Here is a 24,233-nt window from a genome sequence, read left to right as displayed (position 1 = left end):
GAGAAATGTGTTCTCTGAACCAAGGACTAGGATTAGGGTGAATTCCAATTCCTTGCTTAACCCTCAATCTTAACCCTCAATCTCAAAAATGCGCGCTCCCTCTAGTGCAAGTGCTGTCCCGATTCTCAGAAAAATTAAGTTGAGGGGCGAGTTTAAGGGCTGTATCGCCCTCAATATTGAGATTTTCTAAGACCACCCTTGGGAGCAAGGGCTACCCAGAATGCATTGCGTGTTTTCACATGAGAAAGATGGCGTCGAAAGCAGTGAAGCGAGTGCGATACAAATTAAGTATTTTCTTTGTTAATAGAGATATAAAAATGATGAAAACCATTGTATTATCTTAGTTTAGGCCCATATTATGGATTACTGACGTCATTGTTGCGTAACATTTATTTTTATTTTACGATCTTTAGTCAATAGCCGGCCGGTGCGCACACGCGATCGTTCGCTATGGTTTACTTTTCAATAAGCCGTGGTGTGTGGTAACTGAGTATCATCTTATAACTAACTGACAACCTAATAACTTGACTGAAATAAAATAATAAATAAATAATCGTGACGTAAATGTGTTCTTCTTCTTCTTCTTTTTTGGAGTTGACAGACTGGACGCAGCTTTCGCGTTATTCTGCCCCCCACAGTCTGAAGACGTATCTGCATTTAAGGGGTGTCCCATTTCTAAGTGACAAAATAACCCTCAACATTTGGTTTTGAGGGCCAGTTAAGATTAAGGGTTGAGCTTGAGGGTAAAGATTGAGGGTTAAGATAGGTTTTGGAATTGGCCCTTAGTGGGCAGTCTGAGTATCATTCAGGAGTTGATCAAATTCAGATTGAATGTGAGTAGTGATGGACAAATTAGTGCTTTTTGGTGTACTGAATCATTAAAAAGATTCATTCAAACGATTTGTTTTCTGAATTGTTTGTAGCACTTCCTGCATAACCGGAGCACAGATTCCCCCTGACATTGAGATACGACTACAGTGCTGTCGCTAAATACATCGGACTCCTCTTATAAATCAGGATTTTTTTTTTTTTTGAAATGTTCTTGCTAAATATTTAACTTTTAAATTGTTTTAACTAATCTACAGTCGGGCATTGTTCTTGAGATTTTGCTAAAGCTGAGTCTGACATTTTAAGCCGCTGAATATCACTCATGGCACACGCTCAGTGTACTAGTAAGCTGCGTTCACTGATTCATTCACGGAACATTCGAGAGAATGAATCACTTAACGTTCCGAGTACACATAACCGTTCCCTCGCAGTGAGAGGAACCTGAGAGCCAAACAGGTTGTGATTCGACTCATGATCACCGGTTTTCAGCAGTGCAGTCACTAAATACATTGGGATTTTATACATTTCCTTGCTAAATATTGGAGCTTTAACTATATAACTATGCAGCAGCAGCAGCAGCAGCAGCAGCAGCAGCAGCAGCAGCGGTCCAGCCTAACTTTGTGCACGCTGCATGCGGAATGGATGCATAGGAGGGAAATTTGCCCCTGAGAAAATGTATATTTATCAGCACTTGCATATAGACCAGAGAGACCATCACATGGTTCTGGATTCTTGGAGAGCAGAGAAACTGACAAAGCAGACTGAGACTTCATTGGAGCTTATCCGATGTGTGAGGTATGAAAAATGACACTCAGGGTGTGCAGATCAGAGAAGGTTAAAGTGTTTGACTGTATCTATTCTAATGTAACAACTATATACTGCACATCAGCAGAGGCTTTCCTACGGAAGCGTCTTGCATTCACTTGAAAAAAACACAAAAAACTCCTGTTTTTCTCAGTAATTCATTTTCGGTTTGATTCTTTGAATAATTTTTTTTCTGTTTTTCGGAGTAATTTTTTTTGTTTTTCGGAGTATTTTTTTTTTTCTGTTTTTCTGAGTAAATGTTTTTCTGCTTTTTAGTGCGAATTTTTTTCCCCGTTTTTTTGAGTAATTTTTTTCCTGTTTTTTGGAGTATTTTTTTCTTAGTTGAGAGAGCATTTGAAATGATAAACACATTCACTCCTTTATTGAGAGAACGATTTATAACAACATGGACGGCTTGTTTAGTTTAATCAAGTTTTACTTTGATCATGGGTTTAAGACACTGGGAGATAATCCTGTCTTTAAGTCAGATAGATGGTATTATCATTAGTTTGTTAACTTTATGCAGGCACATGAGGACTTTGCGCGTGTTCAGAAGGAAAGCCCATTCAGATCTGCTAGAGTATCATAGCCTGTGTGTAACTAATTACACGCCTTACCTTAATTGACCCACATGTATGTGCGGGAAGGAGTCACCATAGGTGTATGGGAGTCACTTGCAGGTTGGAGGTTCTCGCGAGAGTTCTCGATAATTCAGAAAAAAATTACACTGAAAAACAGACAAAAAAAATTACTCAGAAAAACAGAAAACATTTTTTTTAAAAATCAAACTGAAAATTAATTACTGAGTTTTTTTTGTTGTTTTTTTCAAGTGAATGCAATACGCTTCCGTACTTTCCCATTGACTTTATCCAGAATAATGTCTTTTGTTGTGAATAAACAATGCACCATTGTACCATTGGGGGGGGAAGGGGTGGTTCTCAAGGGATACATTCAGCGTGAGCATGAGCGAGGAAGCATAAAAACAGAAACTGGGCACCTTTTTTTATTACATAGAATTGTGTTCGCTATGGCACTCAAAGGAGATCGTGTAAGGCCACTTCGAAATAGTCCAAGCTACCTTGGGACAGATCCATCTCTCTGTATGCGGTGAGACCCTGCAGGACACACAGAGGAACAGTTAAAATTAGACCACATTCATCTCAATGCCTGGCCCTGCCAGCACTAATAGATGTTAGCTTCTTTTACAGAGAGAGACAATGAAGCCAAAGAAAGGCTGGCTTTCGGGGATCCTGTGGCAAAACGTGGACATGAATGAAAAACACAAACCCACTTATTTCCTTTGTGCTCTGTGTGTATTAGACATGATTTGAAATTCAACGGCAGCGTCTTCCTTCGCCTTGAAAAAGCAAAGCTTCAGCCTCCCGCTGTTGTTTCACAGAAGCGCCTGGCGGGTCAATTTGCTGCTATCAATTTGCGGGGAACACAATTACTTTTCATTCTGCTCCATCTCCACATTGTCTGCCACGTCGTCGTTACGTCCCCATATCCTGTCTCTTCGCTGCGAATAAAAGACAAGTCAATAATGCTCGATGCGATGATGATCCGCAGAAACGTTACTGAGAATAGAAGATTGAATAAACCTGATTCTAAAGCTCCCTTGAATGTAGTAAGACCTGTGTTTATGCTGAGGTTCATCTTCACTTTCACATCATAATGCATTTTCCATCTGAGGCAGTTTTTCTGAACAGGGCACGGTGTCATCTGCCTCTCGCCTTGTTTACGGTTTTTTATTTCTCTACTTTTCATGCTCCTCGAACCGCACCTCAGCTCACACTCCATTTATCATGTTTCTCTCTCTGCCTGTAATGTAGTTCCATCTTTTTTTCTGCAGAGAACTGTCAACCCTGAAGAAAACGCCTATATTGGCGTAGAAGCAGAAACAGCACAAAAACAACAGAGTGAGATATTCATGCCACTCCAGTTTAAACACCATGAGAAATCACAAGTCTCCCCTGGAAGAGAAATCACACTTTCTTATTCAATTTCCTTTTTCCTTTTATTTTCCTCTTCTGCGGCCTACACTCTTTCAAATTGAGAGAATATGTGTCTTCTGGGAGATTGTGGGCTACAGTAGCCACCCAAAAATAGGTCTTTGTAATGTTGTCATACTATTATGAGCAGTGTCAGGGTTTTTCAGAGAAAGTGTTTCAACACACGAGTGTCACACCTGCAGTGTTTGTTCTACATAAAGAATATAAGTAAATATATGTTCAGTGGTGAAAAGTAATGAATTACATTTACTCGCGTTACTGTAATTGAGTGGGTTTTTGTGTGCTTGTACTTTTAAGTCATTTTTAAAATTTGTCATTTTACTTTTACTTCAGTAAAAATTATGAGGTGAATGATGGGGACAGGTGAATGATGTGACAGATGAATGACGGGGACAGTTGAATGATGAGGATAGGTGAATGATGTGACAGGTGAATGATGAGGACAGGTGAACGATGAGGACAGGTGAACTATGAGGACAGGTGAATGATGTGGAGAGGTGAAAGATGAGGACAGGTGAATGATGAGGACAGATAAATGATGAGGACTGGTGAATGATATGGACAGGTGAACGATGAGGACAATTTAATGACGAGGACAGGTGAATGATGAGGACAATTTAATGACGAGGACAGGTGAATGATGAGGACAGGTAAACGATGAGGACAGGTGAACGATTAGGACTGGTGAACGATGAGGACAGGTGAACGATGAGGTCAGGTGAATTTTGTGGAGAGGTGAATGATGAGGACAGGTGAACGATGAGGACAGGTGAATGATGAGGACAGGTGAATGATGTGGACAGGTGAACGATGAGGACAGGTGAATGATGAGGACAGGTGAACGATGAGGGCAGGTGAATGATGAGGACAGGTGAATGATGAGGACAGGTGAACGATGAGGACAGGTAAACAATTGGGACAGGTGAATGATGAGGACAGGTGAATGATGAGGACAGGTGAATGATGTGGACAGGTGAACGATGAGGACAGGTGAATGATGTGGAGAGGTGAATGATGAGGACAGGTGAACGATGAGGACAGGTAAACAATTGGGACAGGTGAACGATGAGGACAGGTGAACGATGAGTACAGGTGAACGATGAGGACAGGTAAACTATGGGCACAGGTGAACGATGAGGACAGGTGAATGTTGGGGACAGGTGAATGATGAGAACAGATAAATGATGGGGACAGGTGAATGATTAGGATAGGTGAATGATGAGGACAGGTGAGCGATGAGGACAGGTGAATGATAAAGACAGGTGAATGATGTGGACAGGTGAATGATGAGGACAAGTAAATGACAAGGACAGGTGAATGATAAGTACAGGTGAAATTTGAGGACAGGTGAACGACAAGGACAGGTGAATGATGAGGACTGGTGAACGATGATGGAAGGTGAACTAAGTAAACAGGTGAATTTGCGCTAATTAAGGCCCCTGAGTGAGTGATAAAGTTCAAGCATTTCTGACCTTTGACCCTATTTGACTGATACATTATGAGTTTACACATTTTAATTTGTAAAGGTTTGCCTTTAATTAAAAGCAATTCATGTGAGATTTGTGTCCTTTTTGCACGACACAAGAAAGAACCCCAAAAGCAAACAGTAGTTTTAGTTGTACTTAGTTGTAAAATTTGATCAAAATAGTGGTACTTTTACTTAAGCAAACCATTGCAGTACTCTGTTCACCTCGGTCTATGTTGTAATTCTCTTATTTTCAGATCTACACAGCCTCCAGCTGAGTGGAAAGCAAATGTGCAGTGGGAGTTTAAATGCGTAAAAGTGTCATGTTTGGTTAATGTCTTATCATCAATGCATCAAATTAGGATCTGATATTTGAGTCGCTCGTCATTTAGACTACACAGTCCCCATGGGGGGTTTGCGGAAGAAATATTTAGTGAAGGGTGGAAGAACAAGAACAGACAGTAATGCAGCAACATGTCAGTGGAGAAATGAAGGGATAAAATCATGTTTACTGTTCAACCTCTTACTGATATTGACACTGCTATACCGCTATTTATTGTCCTGTAAAAAAAAAAAAAAACCTTGAGGTCATTTCAAACCTCAGCCTGGTCTAGAAAACAACATAAATCATGGAAAAGGTTGCATTTTGACATTCTGTACAAGGTCAAGTCTAAATGTGTGTTTTTATGGAGAGGATATTGACCTGATGAGGAAAAGCCATGAAAAGCAAGTCTGCGTCACACGAGATTTCAAAAATCTGTGAGAGCAGAGACACGACACACTTTGTGAATGACTTACAATGTTTTGATTCTGAGAAAGCACGGACTCGACGATCCAGTCAAGACACAGGACCACACCCTTGGTGTTTAAAGCGGACCTAGACCGGAAGCTACAATTAACGCTGTTTTTTAGTGTGTATCTGCGTCATTACCTTGTTTAAGAAGCCCTGAAGGTTCAAAACAAACACTTCAGCCACTGCTGAGAACGCTGTGTTTTATTGTAATCTCGGGCTCAGCGAGATCTCTGAAATAAACCCGGTCCGTTTACGTAAACAGCGGTTCTCCTGAACAGCAGATCCTCCTGCTCCGGGCACTAGTCCGGGCACATCCGGTTGCGTACATTGAACCGCAGAAGAAGAATAGCGTCCGTTGTGGAGGTGTTTCAAGAACGACAGTGTCTTCTGACTCTGGGTCTGACTCTGGGTCAAAGTCATAAAAGGGACTGCGGCGGGGAGTCGTGAAGAAGCTATTTTTAAACAGTGTTAAAACAATGTTTTGATAATGAGTAGCAGTGCATCCACCGTTCCAGAGGGGGGAGCTGCGCTTCTGAGAGCGGGTGTGCTGAAAATGTCACTTCCGGGTATTGGCCAATCACAAGACAGTTGGGAAGCCGGGGTGAGAGTTGAGTCTGAAATATCGCGGCTGGGGAACAGCGGCAGAAAAGAGGATTTCTATCGGCTCGTTTACAGCAACTAGGAGGTTTTTGACCATAAAAATAAGTTAATGTATGTAAGTAAACCTCCATAACTAACATTTATGTGCAACAGGACCACTCTATGTGAGCTTTAAGGTAATGATTGTCTTCCCGTGTGTTGTTGGTCTAACTTCTTGTGGTTGTCGTTCGAGAGTCCAGGGATTTGGGATTTCACAGAAACTCGCTTGATTTAATGTGACTTCAGAATATAATCAGTAATGGAGGCGGCCTATTTGTTACGGCTTTGGTGGACTCAAATGCATGACTCAAAAAGCAATGAAAGTTTTAACAAAAAGTTCACTCAGAAAAAAAGAAGCGTCTAACAAAATCTCAAAATCAATAAACCAAAACCTTGAAACATGAATATCTGGCTAGAACCTCTGGATGATATTAACACATGGCCTGAACAAGACAAACTGGCAACAAGACAAGGAGAGACTATTTATACAGGAGGTAAGTGAAAACGGGTGAAACCAATCAGGGGCGGGGCAGACAATCTCAAAGGCGGTAAATCACACAAAGGGAGGAAGTCAGGGTCTGAAACGGGAGGGAAAGATGAATACAAAATAAAACAGGAAGTGCACAATAAGACTATGAGTGACTCAACTTGACGTTATACAGAACCCCTTTCTCTAGGGCATAAAAGTCCTGGATCAGACCTTTGTCCACGACGAAACGTGAAATAATCCATAACCCTCTTAGTCCACCAAGAACTGTGTCCTGTGGCCACGGTGGCGGAAAAGCCAGGAGCTTTCTGACCGTATACACAAGACCGCCGTCGACGCATTTCATTTTGGTATCACACTCATTTACAAAACCTCATTAAAATCATGCCAAATGTTCAAATGTGTTCTCCCTACAAGTCGTATTAATCTTCGCAGTAACGTGTGCAGCTGCACCTTGAGCTAACATCTGTTTCACTATGCCTCATTTATCACCGTCCGCCGTGTGTGACCCAGACCCAAACTTTGTAGCAGCAGCAGTGGTCAGCGGTATTGGAGCTCCAGGGAACCAAATCCGGTCCTGACACCAGGTGTATTTAATTTTTATGGAGCCCCCGAAGTGACATGAGAAAAAAAAAAAAATGACGAAAAAAAATATATACATTGAGTTTCCAAAAATATTTGAATTTTTTTTTTTATTATTATTTTTGGAATTCCCCCCAAAAAATAATAATAAAAAAATAATAAAAAACGATTTTTTTCAAATATTTTTGGAAACTCGAGATCTCGACTTTGAAAACAATTATGAAAAAAAAAAATTCTAAATCTTTTTTTTTGGAAACTCGGGATCTTGAGTTTCCAAAAAAAAAAAAGGTTTAGAAAAAAAAAAAATTCATAATTTTTTGGAAACTCGAGATCTCGAGTTTCTTTTGACTACCAGCTCCTCAAACATTTTTAATTGCACCATGTTCAGGGCTTCTTTGGTTCAGCACTGTGGACAGTTATGAGAGTGAGAGAGAGAGAGAGCTGCTCGTCATTAGCAAGAAGCAGTTTGCTTATGCAAAGAAATGAATCTAATGTTTAAACAGAAGTCATTTTTGAAATTTTTTTCTCATGTCACTTCGGGGGCTCCGTACATTTTAACACCTTGTGGTCACATTAAAAAAAATGTTTTGCTGTAAAGACACTTGAGGGCATTTTCTGACCAAACAGTGATAGGAACTAGGCTTAACTGGCCTTAACTGGGGAGCTTCACTGAGAACTAATCGCCCTGTGGATCTTCATCTCTGTTTGTGTTAAAAAAAAAAAAGGAGTAGAAACCAGTAGGAACATGTAAGAAGACATGTAAGCCTGGTACTTACTGTATGTGCAGTGTTCTAATGTAACTAAGTAATTGCACTTTGTTCTCACACTCACATATCTGTACTTTACTTAGTTATTTATATTTCTAACACATTTTTTCTTTAATTACAACAAATGTCTTATACTTTAAGACTTTTACTCACGTAATTTTGTTTTCAGCTATCTCAAAGTCCTTCTCTGTTAAAATACTGTTCGACCTTTACCTTATTAGGTACTATACAAACTGCTTACATGTGATGCCATGTTTGTGCTACATAAACAGAACAACAATCATACAACATAGACAATATTCAGATTTTCAACCACATTGTTAAACAGATCTAATTTGATGGTTCACATTCTCATATATATGTATATGTATATATATATATTTATATATATATATATATATATGTGAACGTGACTAGACTCTCTAACAGCATCATACGTGAGCCCTCATTTTTTATTGCTATTGAGGGGATATTCAGAAATAGAAGCTATCACAGGAACTGTATGATTGAGATCCAGCTCTGGCTGATGATGCTCTCTCCTCCACTGTGGTTTGGTTCTGCAGTGCAAGTTAAAAATAACAACGCTCAGCATACGTGTACGAGCTAGAGGCCACTCGGATTCTGATAGGAGTGTTGTCATTAACGAAATTGGTGATCAGATTTATGTCACATCAGTAGAGACAATTCAAGTATATCAAGAGTGTGCGTAGCTTGACTTTTTGTTTTTGGCAGTCTGGACAAAACTGATTCAAATCACATTCGGAGCTGGTTTCAAATGTGATTTTGATCAGTTTCAGACCCTCGTGTGGAGGATACAGCAGTAGAAGATTGATGAATGGACAGTTGGTCAGGAAGATCAGATTCTGATTGGGTATGCTTACAAATCTGATTAGGGCTAAAATTGAACTAACAAAGTTCCTCCTTTAAGGAAATAGCAGCTCAACACATCCCTATGATGGAATCCACATTGTTTCCAGTTCAGTGTGAATGAACCAACAAAAGTGAATTTCCCCACCACTATGATACTTTTCCCAACATAAATTTCAAAATCCACCAAATAAAATCCCTCCATGATACACGGTTGGTGTTTTTACGATGCCAAGTCGTCCATTTTAATAAATCAAATAAGGTTTTTTTTTTTGTATATACAAATGGTCAACTGATATACCCTTGTTTACTCTCCAAATGCTGCTTTTGATTTATTTCAGGATAATGTGCAGGGCAGAGTCTGTGGTCTTTACCACAACAGCCTGATAAATGGGAGCCACGGACACTAAAGTACCTGCTGCTATATTTGTGCAACAGCAGGCATTTTACTGTAAGTCTGCAGCACTGGTAGATAGATACAAATTATGCAAAGTGATGGCTTTGGATATTGCTGTATCAGAATCACCAGAAGAACCAAAAAAAAAACTGGATGGATGACTTCCAGTCTCTTTTTATATCACACACACACACACACAGAGGGCCACACTGACATCAATAATGTAGGTCATGTAAACAATAAACACAAAGTTTCATCCCCGCAGGAGCTGTAGTTCTAATCCACACATCCTAACATGTTAATTGTACAATAAAAAAGCTAGATTGTAGTGAAAGCTGTAACAAACTCTCTTTAATATACAGTATATCAGGTCTCGTGCCACTGTTGTGATTTGGTGACATAATAGATCTGATTTATATTTGTCAGAATACCTCCATGTGTTCTTCACATAACTGTAACTTTTTATTAAAAGTCTAGCTTTGTCGTCAATTAGATGCATTTAATACATAGACTGTATATAAGAAGTTTCCATTTTGCTCAGTGAGGCCAATCAGGAAGTCAGAATATACTAAATAGCCTCTAGGGGGCAATTTTGCTGATTGCTAAAAAATAAGTTTAAATGGAAGTCTATGGGGAGACGAGCTTCTACTTCTCACTTCTTAAATCACTAGTAATAGCTCTTCTTTCTTTGTTAAAGAAATTAATCGTGATTGCCAAGGCTTCAAAACAGGAGATCTGACGTCACCACCATGCTGCCACTTGTTATAATATAAAGACTCAGCAGCACGCCATGAAACTTTCAGTCTGAACATGTGGTGACTTTAATATAGAGTTCTACAAATACTGAGCGTCCTCTTATCTAATGTCAGGTGTCATCAGTAACTGGTCAGGTTGCAGCAAACATGTCTAAGGTGCCTCAGACAAGTGCTGCCTGTTTGAATTTGAGGGTAATTTTGTTTTTTTTCCAGAAAAAAAAGCCATATCTGTCTCTAATAAAACTCTAATAATAATTCTAAGCACAACTTGATAAACCAGTCTAAAACCTGCAGTCTCCTCATTCCCCAAACTATCTGACCCAAAATCATGTCAAGAGCAAAATTTGTCCATAGTATAACATTTCTGAACATGTTTTACTGCCATGTCTGGAGGTTTAAGGAAAAGTTACAGGCTCCTGTTACCGTCACACCTGATATTATTAAAAAATATTATTTTTGAATAGACGATGTTTACGTTTGATAAATTAATCAACAAATACTTTTTATGCATGTGTTATTTAACAAATCTGAGGTAAAAGGCAGTAATAATTTCTCCTGTGTCAGGGAACGACTGATACCTGACAATGAAAACAACAAAGATTAATGAAACATTTAAAAGACATTGAAGTTTTTTTGAAACAGCAGATATTTGATCGGGTCCAAGTGTTCTCTCCTCAAACACTGTTGTTTTTAAGAATTTTTTTTTTTTTCTCTCTCTCTCTCCGTCTCGCATTCTCTCTGCAAGGCTCCTACAACTCTCTGGCACTTCAATGTCTTGCAATGACTTCAAACATAAACATTGTTTGGGGCAGAGAACATCAGCGTCCTGTGAGCCCCTGTCTCTTCTGCTGAGAGGATGTGCATGAACACTTCATGTGGCACATGCACACGTGCGGATAAAACCTCTGTGCCATGTCCATCTCCGTAATATCTCTAAATTGAAACTCCTTGTGTTTGTCTAAGGTTGAATTGGAGATGATTATTCACACTTTTATATCCTCACGTCTTTTTACCTGTTTAAATTAGAAGGCACTTGACTGCATTCAGGTCTGCTAGGCTTTTTAACGTGAACTCACAAAAAGGGCTCATATCGTGTCTGTTTTTGCCTCCCTGCGACTGGTTACCAGTGAATTTTAGAAATAGAATTTTTACATTTTGAGCCTAACCTTTAGAGAGTTGCAAAGTTAAACTCCTCCTTAGAGTCCGAGGTCAGCAGGTCACATGTTATTTGTGGTCCCAAAAACCCATTTCAAGACGCGAAGCACCTAGACCAGGGGTCTGCAACCTGCGGCCCCAGAGCCTCATGTGGCTCTTCAGCCCCTCTGCAGTGGCCCCTTGAAGTGTCCTATTTTTTTGATATATTATTTGTGCATTACATTCGATGTCTACGTCAAATGCGATATTGAAAAACCTCCCCCGAAAGGCTGTTGAATTAAAGTAATGTGTACATGAAGAAGTACACAGTCGGAGACATTTTCTCCTCAGGCATAAACTACATAAAATCGTTTCATTTCATTTCTTTTCCCCCACACTTTATAAGAGGTGTCAACTGTTTTTTTTTTGTAGTTCTAAAATGTCATAAATGGGCCAAACTGTAGTTCTTTAAAAATAGTATATATGTATATACAGTATATATATATATATAAAAACTTACATGATTTTAACTTAATTTTAAGAGTCAAATATTTTTTTTTTTTGTGGCTCCAGATTGATTGTATTTGGGTGGAGAAGTGACAGAATGGCTCTTTTAATTCTAAAGGTTGCAGACCTAGACTGTGGAAATCTTTAAAAAGCAGTTCAAAACTAGTTAGACTAGGGTTCTTGTTGTTTTATTCCTTTTATTGCCTTTTACCTTGTTTATTTATTTATAATGAGAGTCTATGGACAAAGATTTGTGTGCCTTGGACAGGAAATCCAGCGTTTTTTAAACAACTTATATATTTATCGAGGGCCCTGATGAAACTGCAGATCGCAATCCATCTCATCAAACCTGGAAGCATGCATCTAATCTGGCAGCCTCGGGGGCAGACCCCGGAGGCCAGGCGGCCGCACCCTTCCTCTCCTCGGGGCCGAGACTAGAGCAATTACCGCTGCTGCTTCACACACAGACCTGTGTCACGGACGCAATTAACAAGCTCCGGAGGAGCCTGGGCAAGCAGAGAGGGACAGACTGTGTACACAGCATGAATGATGAGAGGCATGAGCGGGGACGAGGAGCGAGGACGAGATGGAAGGGAAAACAAGGGGAGGGTTGGATCAAATGGAGTTGCCAGGGTTTTTGGAGAACAGTTAGCGTGGGTGGATGTCAAACTCCTCTGAAAGGGAACAGGAAAAACCTACATCTAAGGGATGTTAAAGAAATCCCTCACACACACACACTCAAATCCTTTTAAGGACTGTCACTGACTTACATTTTATTTGGAAGTCAGTTAATGCCTAACCCAAATCTTAACCTCATCACAATTCAAATAAAAGCCCTAAACGTAATTATTTGGACCAGGTTTTGGTCTCCACTGGTGCCAGAAAAAGGGGTCCTTAAGAGTTAATAAATACAAGCACACACACACACACACTTATGCACACTCAGCCATTTCTGTGTCAGCAAAAACTAACATTCTGACACCCTGCATACATTGTTTTCCCTTCCATATACCTCAGGGCAGAGATTTTTTTTTTTTTTTTTTTTTTGGAGAGCGAGCCTGCAAATGCAACACTCTGCCACCCACTTCTCAGTATTCTACATTCATCCTTGTCGTGAGGATGATTCATCGGAGCCGTGACAGAGCGGGTGTGATGTGTTGCAGCTCCCAAAAGCAACAGCAGTAGGTGTTATCTGTGCGGGGATGTTCATTTTATTCAGAGCCACGTTCTATTATCAGCTGGAGGAAACCAAGCATTATTTTTTATTTTTTTTTCCCACTGCACACAAAACCCATCAGCATTGCGATCTCTATTACCTTCGCATGTGACCAGTTTTATGTCTCCCTGTTGCAAGCTGAAATTTAAACTCTAATCCTCATTGTAAACCCTGGTACCATCTGCTGCTCTTTTCTGATCACATCCCCTCAGTCTCCTTCCTTTTACATCCTATTCTACAAGTGATTGAGCAGGACGTTCAGCCAGAAAAGGATTGCACAGAGGTTAGAGGCAGAAGCCCTCAGATGTCTTTGCCGACTCTGGGATGTAAGAGTGATGGAGGCTGTCGAGGGGAGAGATGGATTTCCTGGCCAGTCTCGTCTCCACCCAGTCATTGTTCATCAGCTGCAGCTGCCAGACAGCTGTCTGTACCTGCCTCCTCTGACAGATGCCTGCCGTCAGTCAGTCAGTGCGGGATGGTCCGCAATCTGCATCACCTCCTCCCGTCAGCTGGGAATAGATTTGCTTTTCATATTTAGCTTCAACTCCATTTCATTTACGCTCAGCGTGCAGGGCTCGAGAGAAAGAGGTGTCCGTGACTGAAGATACACACAAGTGTTAGGATGAAGATGCCCTTGATTTTTAGTCAACGTTAAACGCTAATTTCACCCACAAACCAATTCCATTTTGTTATCTAAATGCATGGCAAACACACACACACACCCACAGAGCCACAAAAGCCACCACGGGGGGATACAGTATCAAAGCCCCTCATACCAGCACATGTGATGTCAGGTGATGAAATCGTACGTTCTGGTGTTTCAACCAAAAGCAAATTGTGGGAAATGGGAAAACCTGTAATCTAACACCTTTTTATTGTGTGTGTATGTGTGCGTGTGTGTGTGTGGTGAAGCTAAAGGGTGAAAGATGAATGGAAAAAAAAGTGCATTTGCTTGTGAGACAAGTAATACATTCTTTTGAATGATAAGAACATGCAATCTGGGGAGGAGCTGCGGCTCTCTGCAAATGAAATGTCATTTTTCACAGGCTGGTGCACATTCTCTCTCTCTCTCTCTCTCTCTCTCTCTCTCTCTCACACACACACACACTGAGGCTGCTGCTATTAGGCAAAATCCCTTTTTCTCCTCTGAGCTCATGTACACTTAGAAACAGGATCATTAAGGCGCCTTGTGGTGGCCCGATGGCTGGTGGAGCGGCTCCATTACTGCGAAGCTACAGCCTCTAACTGTCTTTGAAAATGATGGCAGAGAAAAGACACAGAGAGAGAGAGGGAGGCGGCCGCCGTTAAAGGCAGCAGCCAAATCTCCATCACCACTAGGCAAGCGTGTCACGTCACTAATTCAATCACACGACCGATGAAGCAATTAATTCACGTCGATAAAAACTGCACAAATTGTCCCTCGTTTTTTTTGCACACCAGTAAAGAGAAGGTCCTCACAGCTGTGCTCGTGTTTATTTTCGTGTTTCCTCCTGTGATTCGGTCAAGTGAACCTGGACGAGCACTAGGTATAATTGGCTGTGGAGGGGAAAAAAAACAACAACCTGAGTGAGCGCTTGTGGTCTCCTCGGCTAAATAAGAAAGATCAGACGATCTCCTCTCCATTTCCTCAACAGGCCACGCCGTCCACATCTCAGTGTGCTATTATTGCTTTGATCAGGTTGGGCCTCACAACAGATGATGGCATAATGACAAGTCACAGACTAGGTTTGCTCGTATGTTGTTGTACGGCTGTTTGAAACATTTCTGCTTTCAAATATCTAAAAAAGCATGATTCAATCTTTCCAACTGTCTTAAAACCCGTACTTTGTAATCATATTCAAGGCAACGGGATGTTTCATTCATTTAGGTCGCCGTGTTTTACAAAGGGTTTAAATAATAAGCTTTTAAACGCTCTAAATTGCACTCTGTATTAAAATAAAATGCCAGGACTCTATTAACTTCTGCATCTGCTGGGGGTCCTGCAAAAGTTTCACAATAAAAGCTTTGCCACAAACAGTAATGGAAAGAGGGAACAGAAATGCTTCTACTTTGAAACACTTGGTGTTTGTGACATGTGACGGAAAAAGCCATTGATGATCTGTTCAGAACAGCTGTAGTGAGGTGTCACGTCATGCTCTTCAGTGGCAAACAGTGAGCGAGGGGAAGTTCACTCAGGTCTTTCACTCAGTATACGTTCAGATGCACAGTTTAATCAAGCTAAGGCCTTAGTCCGACTAAGACAGACAATGGGAAAACTTGCCGAGTCAGAGTAAACATCCGGAGGAGAAACACGATTTATTGGCTGTGTACGTCTGACTCCGCCTCCATAGGTGGCGCTATATCTCTCTATAAGCTTGTGCATCTTGAATAAAATTCCTGCTGAAATTTACAACACAGAAAAACAAACAGCGAGATGAACAGTGAGATGGATCGTGTTGTGGTTCTGTGTGTTTCGTACATGCTGTACATGTTAATCTTGATACAAATTAGACAGAGCAGTGCTCTTGTGGTTACTGTCTGGGTCAAAGACTAGGGAGGAAGTCCAACTGCAGTCCGACTAAGCGCATACGAGCAGGAGTAATCGGACTATGAATCGCAATAGCTAGGTATCATAGTATGACTAAGACTAACTCGATTTAATCAGACTAACATGTTTACATGACATTAAGAAAACTGAATAATTGTCAGAAATCTGACTTTTAACATGCACGTAACACTTAAAGGGGAAATAAGTAGTTTATAGTGCCATCTAGAGGAGAGGCTGAAATTTACAACAAAGACCTGCTGCTCTGCTCACCCCCTCCCTTCCCTGAGCGCTACGGTATCCGCAGCTGGTCAAATGTCGTCCTTGTCGTCTTTCTCCGTGTCAGCAGATGAGGTTCGTGAGGTGAGGGAGAGGGCGAGCTACCGCGGCCGTAGCAGACGAAGCGGAGAGAGTGGAGGTGGGACTTCCTCTACAAGTAAAGAGACGCTTGTTTTGTTCTCTCGCGTTTGTCCTTACAGGCTCCGGTAGAAACATGGCGTCTCGCTGCTAACAGTGGCTATGCAACCGCGGTCCGCGGTCATGTTATTTAACATGACTTTTTGAAACACTACGAAAATGAAACAAAAACTATTATACAGCGACTAGACAATGCAGGAGCACATAATATGTATAAACAAGTGGATTTTGGGTTATATAAACCCATAAATACTACATATTGTACCTTTAAAAAAAGCTGAATGTTTTGTGATCAAGTCAAGTGGAGCGAGAACAGCAACTAACAAGAACTCTGAATTTGTTTACCTTTGTTCTATATTCAATGAAGTATCTTTGGTACAAAACAACATTTTCTGAAGAAAAATAAGTGCAATTTCAACAATATTATGCCTAAACATTTACACAGTCACAGGTACCTGGAAGTGAAAATAGTATTTCCCATTATGATTAGACCTTATTCATAAAGTGAAATTTTAACAAATTCATCCTATGAATGGCCTGTGGGCCAGATCCAGCCTACCAAAGGGTCCAATCTGGCGCACAGGCCACATGTTTGACACCTCTGGTTCAGATGATGTGACTGGTGAAGTAGAAGATACTGATTAGTGTCTAATGGCTATGTTAAAGGCCAGCAGAGCATGTGGTGTTGCACTGGAAATGGTACATCTCTGGCAAAAGTAGATCAAGTGAAGAAGAAATTAGCTCATTCTCCAAGGTTCCCACTGATGCTGATCGGACCCTGAAAATGATGAATGCATGTGTGCATTGAATAGTTATTGGACCTGGGTGTGAATGCTGCATTAACACATTCCCACTGTTGAAAAAAACAAAAAAACAGGATAAAAACAGTTTTTTTTGACCAGCAGGAAACACGTATGAATCAGGAAATGAGTTCAATCTCATAATGCCATGATTCTCCCCCGACTTCTTTTTACCGTGTATTTAGTAGTGCGATAGAAAGAAAGAGTCCCCTGGTGGGAAATAAATCACATGCCGTGCGTTTAAATCCATTTACAGAGACAAACAAAATCATTGAAGGGTTTTGGTGCTTGATCATTCAGGAGCGACTTAGGGAATCCTGACGATCGATGCCTCATGTGCTAAATCATTAGGCCCCATTATTTCTGTACAGGCACAAGAGAATGCCAACCCGGGCGTTTAACCACCGAGACTCCAGTGGTCATCAGCTGAATTAGTTTTTCCTCTGTCGATATGTCAATTAGCAGAGATAAGGCATGCTGAGAAGTCATTAATGGAACGGATGAAGCAGCTCAGGAAGAGAACAGGTGTGAAGCCACCGTGTGCCACATACTGCGAGTATGAGAATGCTTTCTGATTGTGGCTGTGACTTGAAGAATAGTGGTTTCTAGCTGGTTTGGGTCTGCAGGCGTGAACCCAGTCTGCATTTAAATCAATGTTCAGAGAAGCAGAGACCCAGTGGAGTTCTCGTGCTCCAGTCCCCCTTTTTGCTCCCAAACCTCTTATTCCCAGTCCTATCTGCACGGGTTGCCGCTTTGAATTTTAATGAAAGAAAACTAGAAATCCCCCTTCCTGTCTGAATTTTCTCTATAGACTCCCTCTCCACCTCTCTCCGTCCACGTACGTTCAAGATATTCTCATTAATGAGTCTAGGATGACTGGTGGTTTTCAGGCATTTACAACTTATAAATAAAGTACATAGTTCTTCAAGCAAATTTGAGACACTGGCCGTTTATTGATAGATTTAAGACAAAAAAAATAAGCTAAAAAAACATCAGAGAGACTGTTGACAGTCAGACTTCTGTTACACAAGAATAAAGAAAGAGCTGTTGGAGATTTTCCAACAGGCTGCTGATTCACCAACATTCCCCTTAAGCACATTTTAGTGCATCACTGCAGTTGTGAAGTAACGCTATCAAACATGTCTAACATCTATTAGTTTTTTTCATCCCAGTTTAGATGAAACAACACCCACTAAGAAAAGACTCAACAGAGCAACCGAAGGCTTCTCTGTTAAACCCGATCAATGGGGGGGGGGGGAAGTGGGCGACGGTCTCAACACGATCAATCACATTAAAACAAACTGCTGATACAGACAGGCTTGCGGCGGTACATCGTGAGTGAATGCGATGGCTGAGCAGGTCAAGGTACAAAGTAGTGGACAGTAATCTGTCACGCGCTGCAGATTAAGCCAGGAGTAATGAGCCTTTACACGGGAAACTGAAGCTGAGAGAGAAAGCTATTTTGCAGAGTCCAATTACAGTTTGATTTTCACCAGAAAAAGGCTCAGCAACATTTACTAATCAATAGGTATCAAAACGTACCCCGCATCTGATAATGGACTAACCAACCACTTTATTATTAGGTACACAGGACATGGTCTTCTGCAGACCTTAGTGGTTTCAAGTGGTTATTTGAGTTACTCTGGCCATTCCAGTCTGGCCATTCTCCTCTGATCTCTGACATCAACATTAAGGCATTTTTTTGCCCAGAGAACTTCAGCTCACTCGATCATTTGTCTTTTTCGGACGATTCTCTATAAACCCTAGACATGGCTGTTGATAAAAAAAAATCCCTGTAGCTCATCAGTTTCTGAAAAACTCAGACCAGCCACCAACAATGATGTCAGATTTAAGGTGACATTTCTTCTTCCTTCTGACGCTCAGTTTGGAATTGAGTAGGTTCATGCCTGTATGTATTAAAGGGGACATATTATACCCTATTTCTCCAAGTTAACCAAGTTTCCGGGTGTCCTAATGAACATGTCTGTGACATGAAGCACCACAGCAGTTCAATCACCCTGCCAAAACAGCCCTGTCCAGAACGCTCTGTTTAGTAGTACCTCTTTAGGTCCACCTTAAAAAAAAGTAAAATGAAAATTAAGAGACAGGAAATGACATCAGCCACAGAGGCTACTGGGAGCTAACAGCAGTTAGCATTTGGAAAAGTGATAATTTGCAAGCTCTAGCAGGCAAATTGCCGTCATATATAACATGTATCCACTGGACAGATAAATCCTCTGAGGATGGAAGTTTGTGTAGAACTCTGTGCTGCACTGTGGAGCCAAGAATCTAACTTTTCGTGGACAATTCAAGTCTTGTGACGTCCCAATGAGCGCGGAAGTGAACATCGAATGTTTTATCTCCTTTACTTAGACTAAAGAGGACCACAACGTCATCTTTTTTCACACTTTGCTGACTGATAGGGCTAAAAAAGTTGATTTTGCATAATATGTCACAGATATATCCAATGAAGTGAAGCGTGGATTTTACAGGCACAGGAAAAAAGTCATGACATGAATATACAAGATCATAAAGAATCAGCAGGTAGGGCAGAGTGTCATGATCACCGAAAAATCCAGTACAAAACACAAGTCATTTACATTTCCTTCTCTTTGTTGTTATATAAATATAAAACCCTTAAAAATCTTTGTAGTAAATACTTTTGATGTAAGGCACTGTGGCATCTGACAGACATTCCCCACGCATCTCTGAGCGCATCCTCTGCTTTTGCCAAAACAACAATATGAAAATGATACTGCGAATAAATGAAGAGTGAAGCTCACAGCGGTACAGATATTTCCCATCCCTCACATCTGTTGGGCTGAACAGATGCTCCGCTCGGCTGCCGACCCAGGCCTCCTTTCTCTCTGACTCAGCCAGCCTCGCCAGTAAGCCAAGGATGTGCTTGGCTGTGAAAATTGAGCCTGATGATAATTGATTGCACACGACTTGCATGCCTCAATTATAGAAAGTTGGTAGGTAGTGAAAGAAATTAAGAAGATTTTAAAACAGAAAAGACATTGGCCATCCATATTTGTCTCAGCAGCCTTCTTCAAGGTCATTTAAGGAGAGAGGGAGGGAGGGAGAGACAGGGTGGTAAAGAAGGAGATGGCTGACAGAGTGAGGGCCAGGCTGACAGCTGGCAGAAGCAGACACTGAAGGACAGGTGGATTTAGGAAGATTCTGCTGTGCTGGTATCACGGGGCGTGGTCCATGGATGGGCCAGAATCATCGTCCTCAAAATCTTGAGGGCTGAGGGGGTCGGCCCTCGGCTCTTGTAGTCTGAAAGACAGAGAAAAACAGATATACGCAATCCTCTAAAAGCTTCATTCACATTAAAATGAGCAGATATACCTGGGATGATACCTGGGATGCTGACATTATGAGGAAGTGAAAAAACAACAACATAGGTTGCTTTTATAATTGATTATTTTACAGAGGTAACTATTGTGTGTCTTTTACTTTGGTCACTCAATTGTGATTGATTTGAAAAATATTAAGTGCTGACCTAAGTTGTAAAAAGTAAGGTTAGCTACTAACATTTATGGCGAGCAGCCACAGATGAATGCGCATCATAGAATTGCACTGGCAATGCTGTGCCCTTAGCAAACTGAAAAGAAATTAGCATGTTCACCCCCGTAATGTGCCCCCACTAACGCTAATTAGAAACGAAGCTAATAAAAACCAGTGTGCACTGCGGCGTCATTTGACCTTGGAATGAATGGCAATCAAACACAATTCCGCTGGTGAGAAACTGGAATTAAACAGGCTTTCTGATAGGAACGGGAACTGGGTATCACCCTCTCTTTCACAAACAAACACACACCCACTGCCAAGCACACCCATCATGGAAACAAAATAAACTCTTGTGATACGTAATCACCTTCAATCAAGCTACGCCTTAAGTAGAAATCATCCATTCTGTCCGTTTTGTATTAGCAGGCCTGCGGTGGCAAAGACAAAGTGATAGCTAAACTGTGGGGACCTGTAGCGACTCGAGCCCCGGCTGATAGATTCATTTCCACTTGAGACAGTCCACACTAATCATATGCTCTAATTGGACAGTGTCGTGAGGGTGATAGAGCGCCGCTCCTCCCTCGGCAACAACACTCTCACCTAACTTCCCTCCATCTTTCTGACTATAATACCCCCTGCATTAAATCGACAGCACCATATCCACTTTAAGAAGACGACACGTCAGTATGTATTTTGCAAACACTTAAGGTCATTACATGAATGAAGTAGAGGCATCGACTGAAAGGCTGCACATTCACTTTAAATGGGGGCAGTGTTGGCCGAGATGCCCCCCCGTGCGGCACAAGTCAAGAGGTGTTTTTAAATCATTGCGAGCACCACCCTTTAACATTATGTGATTCGAGTATTCCGACACAGGTGCTACCCAATCGAACCGCATTCATGACCCAAAGCTCAATCGGCACACTGGCCAAATCTAGCCCATGGACAAGGCTGTCGTCTAGTGATGGGAGGAAGATTTGGCTCTTTTGGCTCAGCTCACTGAGAAAAGTCGCCTCTCTGGCTCCCAAATGGCCCTTCATTTAGTATCACTCGAAGCCTAATTTAGTAATTAGGCTAAAATTTTATTTTTACATAATGGTATGATGATAGTCTGTCCTCGCATGGGATTGGCCGCACGGTGTGTGCCCATCAAAATAAAGCGACTCAAAGATTTGGCTCATTTGCGGACGACACATCACTTACTTTGCTTTAACAACATTGCCAACCAGGACCATGTACTGTATGTAAAAAGTGGATGTAGTCTTCCGGTTTGCTCAGTGAAGCCGACCAGGAAATATGAATATACTGAATAGCCACCAGGGGGGCTCCCTGAGAAAGTAAATGGGGAAATTCTTCTTCTTCTCACTTGATTAACAATGTCAGTAAACATCTTCCTGAGGAGTTAATGGTTTTTAGGTTCTTCTTCAACTGAACTGTCAGTTTCATAAATGATTTGTCCATTAAGTGGAAAATAGACGATTAAGTGCGGCACATGCGAGTGAAAGCTTTATTGACAGATGGTGTCGTTCAATAGGAGCGTGGTTGGAGGTGACAAAACCTCAACATGGCATCAGTCAAATCGCAATTCTCACCATGCCAGACACACCCAATGTCAACACTTAAAGAAACAGACATACTTCAGTCAGCCTCTGAAGTGCTGCATTTCAATTAGATTTCTCCAATGTGGAAAGTTTTTTGATTTAATGAATTCTTTTACTTTTTTTTTTAAATATATATTTATATATCTTTTTTATAATTATAGATTAATTTGGCATTGTAAATTACTGTTGTTTTTAACCAACATCTAATACTGGGCATCCCTAGAAACTAAATAATAATTTGATATTATGTCAAATAGGTAATCATGCAGGATTAAAACAAATTCCAGATGAATCAGTTTGATTTTCCTACACTCTGTGCATTTCTGTGCCCTCTGTCTCTGTCAAGGACACACATACATCCATTTCTGCCACTCTGATGCTTCTGTTTCTTGATTCAATACTGCTCCAGCACATATGTTTCAATTCCTCTGCCATATGCGGCGTAGTGTCTACTTCCTTCGTGTTGGTTAAAAGGCAGCGATATCTTCCTGAGCTCTGCTCCGCCGAGTGTTTCCGTCTGACATACTTCTGCTGGCAGAAACAAATAGCAGCTTCCTCTCCTCTCCTCCTCAAGGAGCACATCCTCGCACAACAATAACTCGCAACAGGGCGTCTCATCAAAGAGCAGTCGCTAATGTGTGCATGGGTGAAAGCAAGCTATAATACCAGAGCAAAGCTATAAGCAGAGTCCTGTTAGCCTTTCAAGCTTTAACAGAGTTACTTGGAGGCCACACTATAAACAACATTTTTTTAGCCTTTTCACAAGGCTGCGACAACAGAAAGTGCCAGACATCACGAGGCAACAAGTACAACTCATGGACTGCCCAAAGAAATGACAATATTGGACACTGTACGCATCTATATCGGGTTAGTTGCAGTAAATATCTGAGACAGCAATTATTAATAACTGCCGTTTCCTTTCAAAGCCTTGGCAAATTGACCACCTGTATTTTTATTTGCCACGCAAATCTTCGTTCAGTATTCAAATTGTCTCCTGCATCGTACAGGCTGTTCGCACTTTGCTGTCAGTGCAGCATACAAAAGTCTGCATTAAAGCTGAGCCAGGCTCGGCGCGCTCACATTCAGCATTCAGCTCCCTCCCGTCCAACACAGCATTTGGGGTAAAAATGTCGACGGATTTTTATTTGTGTAAGGCAATTTCTTCTTGCATCTCCAGTCAACCAAAACAGTCAACCCGCTCTTTGTGAGGAGAGAAAAAAAACATACAAAAATATATTCATATGGTACAAAGCAAAGCTTCCACTGTGGCAAATGAACTATTTATATTCAGATGGCCGCTGCTAAGCCTTAGGACACACGGATGTATTAACTTATTTATTCCACCCTCAGGAAAAAGGCCATTACACAGAGAGAGAGAAGAAGAGAGCAAGAGAATGGCAGGATTTTGTCTATGAGAGAAAAGACAGAGTGGAGCTTCAGTATATGACTAAATGTCAGTGGGTGGGTAATAAATTTCCCAACAAGTCAAAGCCCTCGCTTTGTTCTTTTTTCTGAATGTTCATCTTCCCTGGCCTTAGTAAAAGATCACTTTGCTCTGTGTGTGTGTGTGTGTGTGTCCTGCGACTGGGTTCTTTCCATCCATGACTTATTCATCAGCTTTAATGCAGTCGATGTATTATTGATCAGGACCGATCATTGCCTCCTCCTCCTCCCCTTGGTGTGACCACGCTCTGTGGACAGTGGTGAGCTAAGGGATTAGGAGGGCTGCTGCAGAAATCTCTGTCTGGGCCTCGGTAAACGGCTTTATATAAAGTTTTAGAGGGTAAAGTAAGTAGTTTATAGTGACATCTAGAGGAGAGGCTCACATTTACAACAACAAACTGCTCCTCTGCTCACCCCCTCCCTTCCCTGAGCGCTACGGTATCCTCAGCCGGTCAAATGACGTCCTCGTCGTCTTTCTCCATGGTGCGGGCGTACGGTCAGGTACTGGTGTTCCTTTATCCGCTGTAAAATCATGTGGTCCTCCATTCTAAACTCGTAAAATGATCCGCTTTCAGCCTCGCCTCGACGCTCGTTTTGTTCTCTCGGGTTTGTCTATACAGGCTCCCGTAGAAACATGGTGTCGTGGCAATGCAACAGCGGCCCGCGACCATGTTATTTT

General features: G+C 41.3%; 1 protein-coding gene across 2 annotated transcripts in view; it reads right to left on the bottom strand.

Annotated features, from left to right (window-relative positions):
• Positions 1 to 18,001: 18,001 nt before the first annotated feature.
• trim44 (tripartite motif containing 44) overlaps positions 18,002 to 24,233 on the bottom strand; it is a 56,402-nt gene continuing 50,170 nt past the window's right edge. For both annotated transcript variants that reach the window (XM_083894409.1, XM_083894410.1), the window contains exon 6: positions 18,002 to 20,276. In XM_083894409.1, the coding sequence (XP_083750535.1) occupies positions 20,192 to 20,276 (85 nt within the window). In that variant the 3' untranslated portion in view covers positions 18,002 to 20,191. The remainder of the gene's footprint in view (positions 20,277 to 24,233) is intronic.

The sequence above is a fragment of the Microchirus variegatus genome, assembly GCF_963457635.1.
Source record: "Microchirus variegatus genome assembly, chromosome: 8".
Classification (NCBI taxonomy): Eukaryota; Metazoa; Chordata; class Actinopteri; order Pleuronectiformes; family Soleidae; genus Microchirus; species Microchirus variegatus.
Note: the sequence above shows the minus strand (reverse complement) of the source record. Positions and strands in the feature narration are given on the sequence as shown.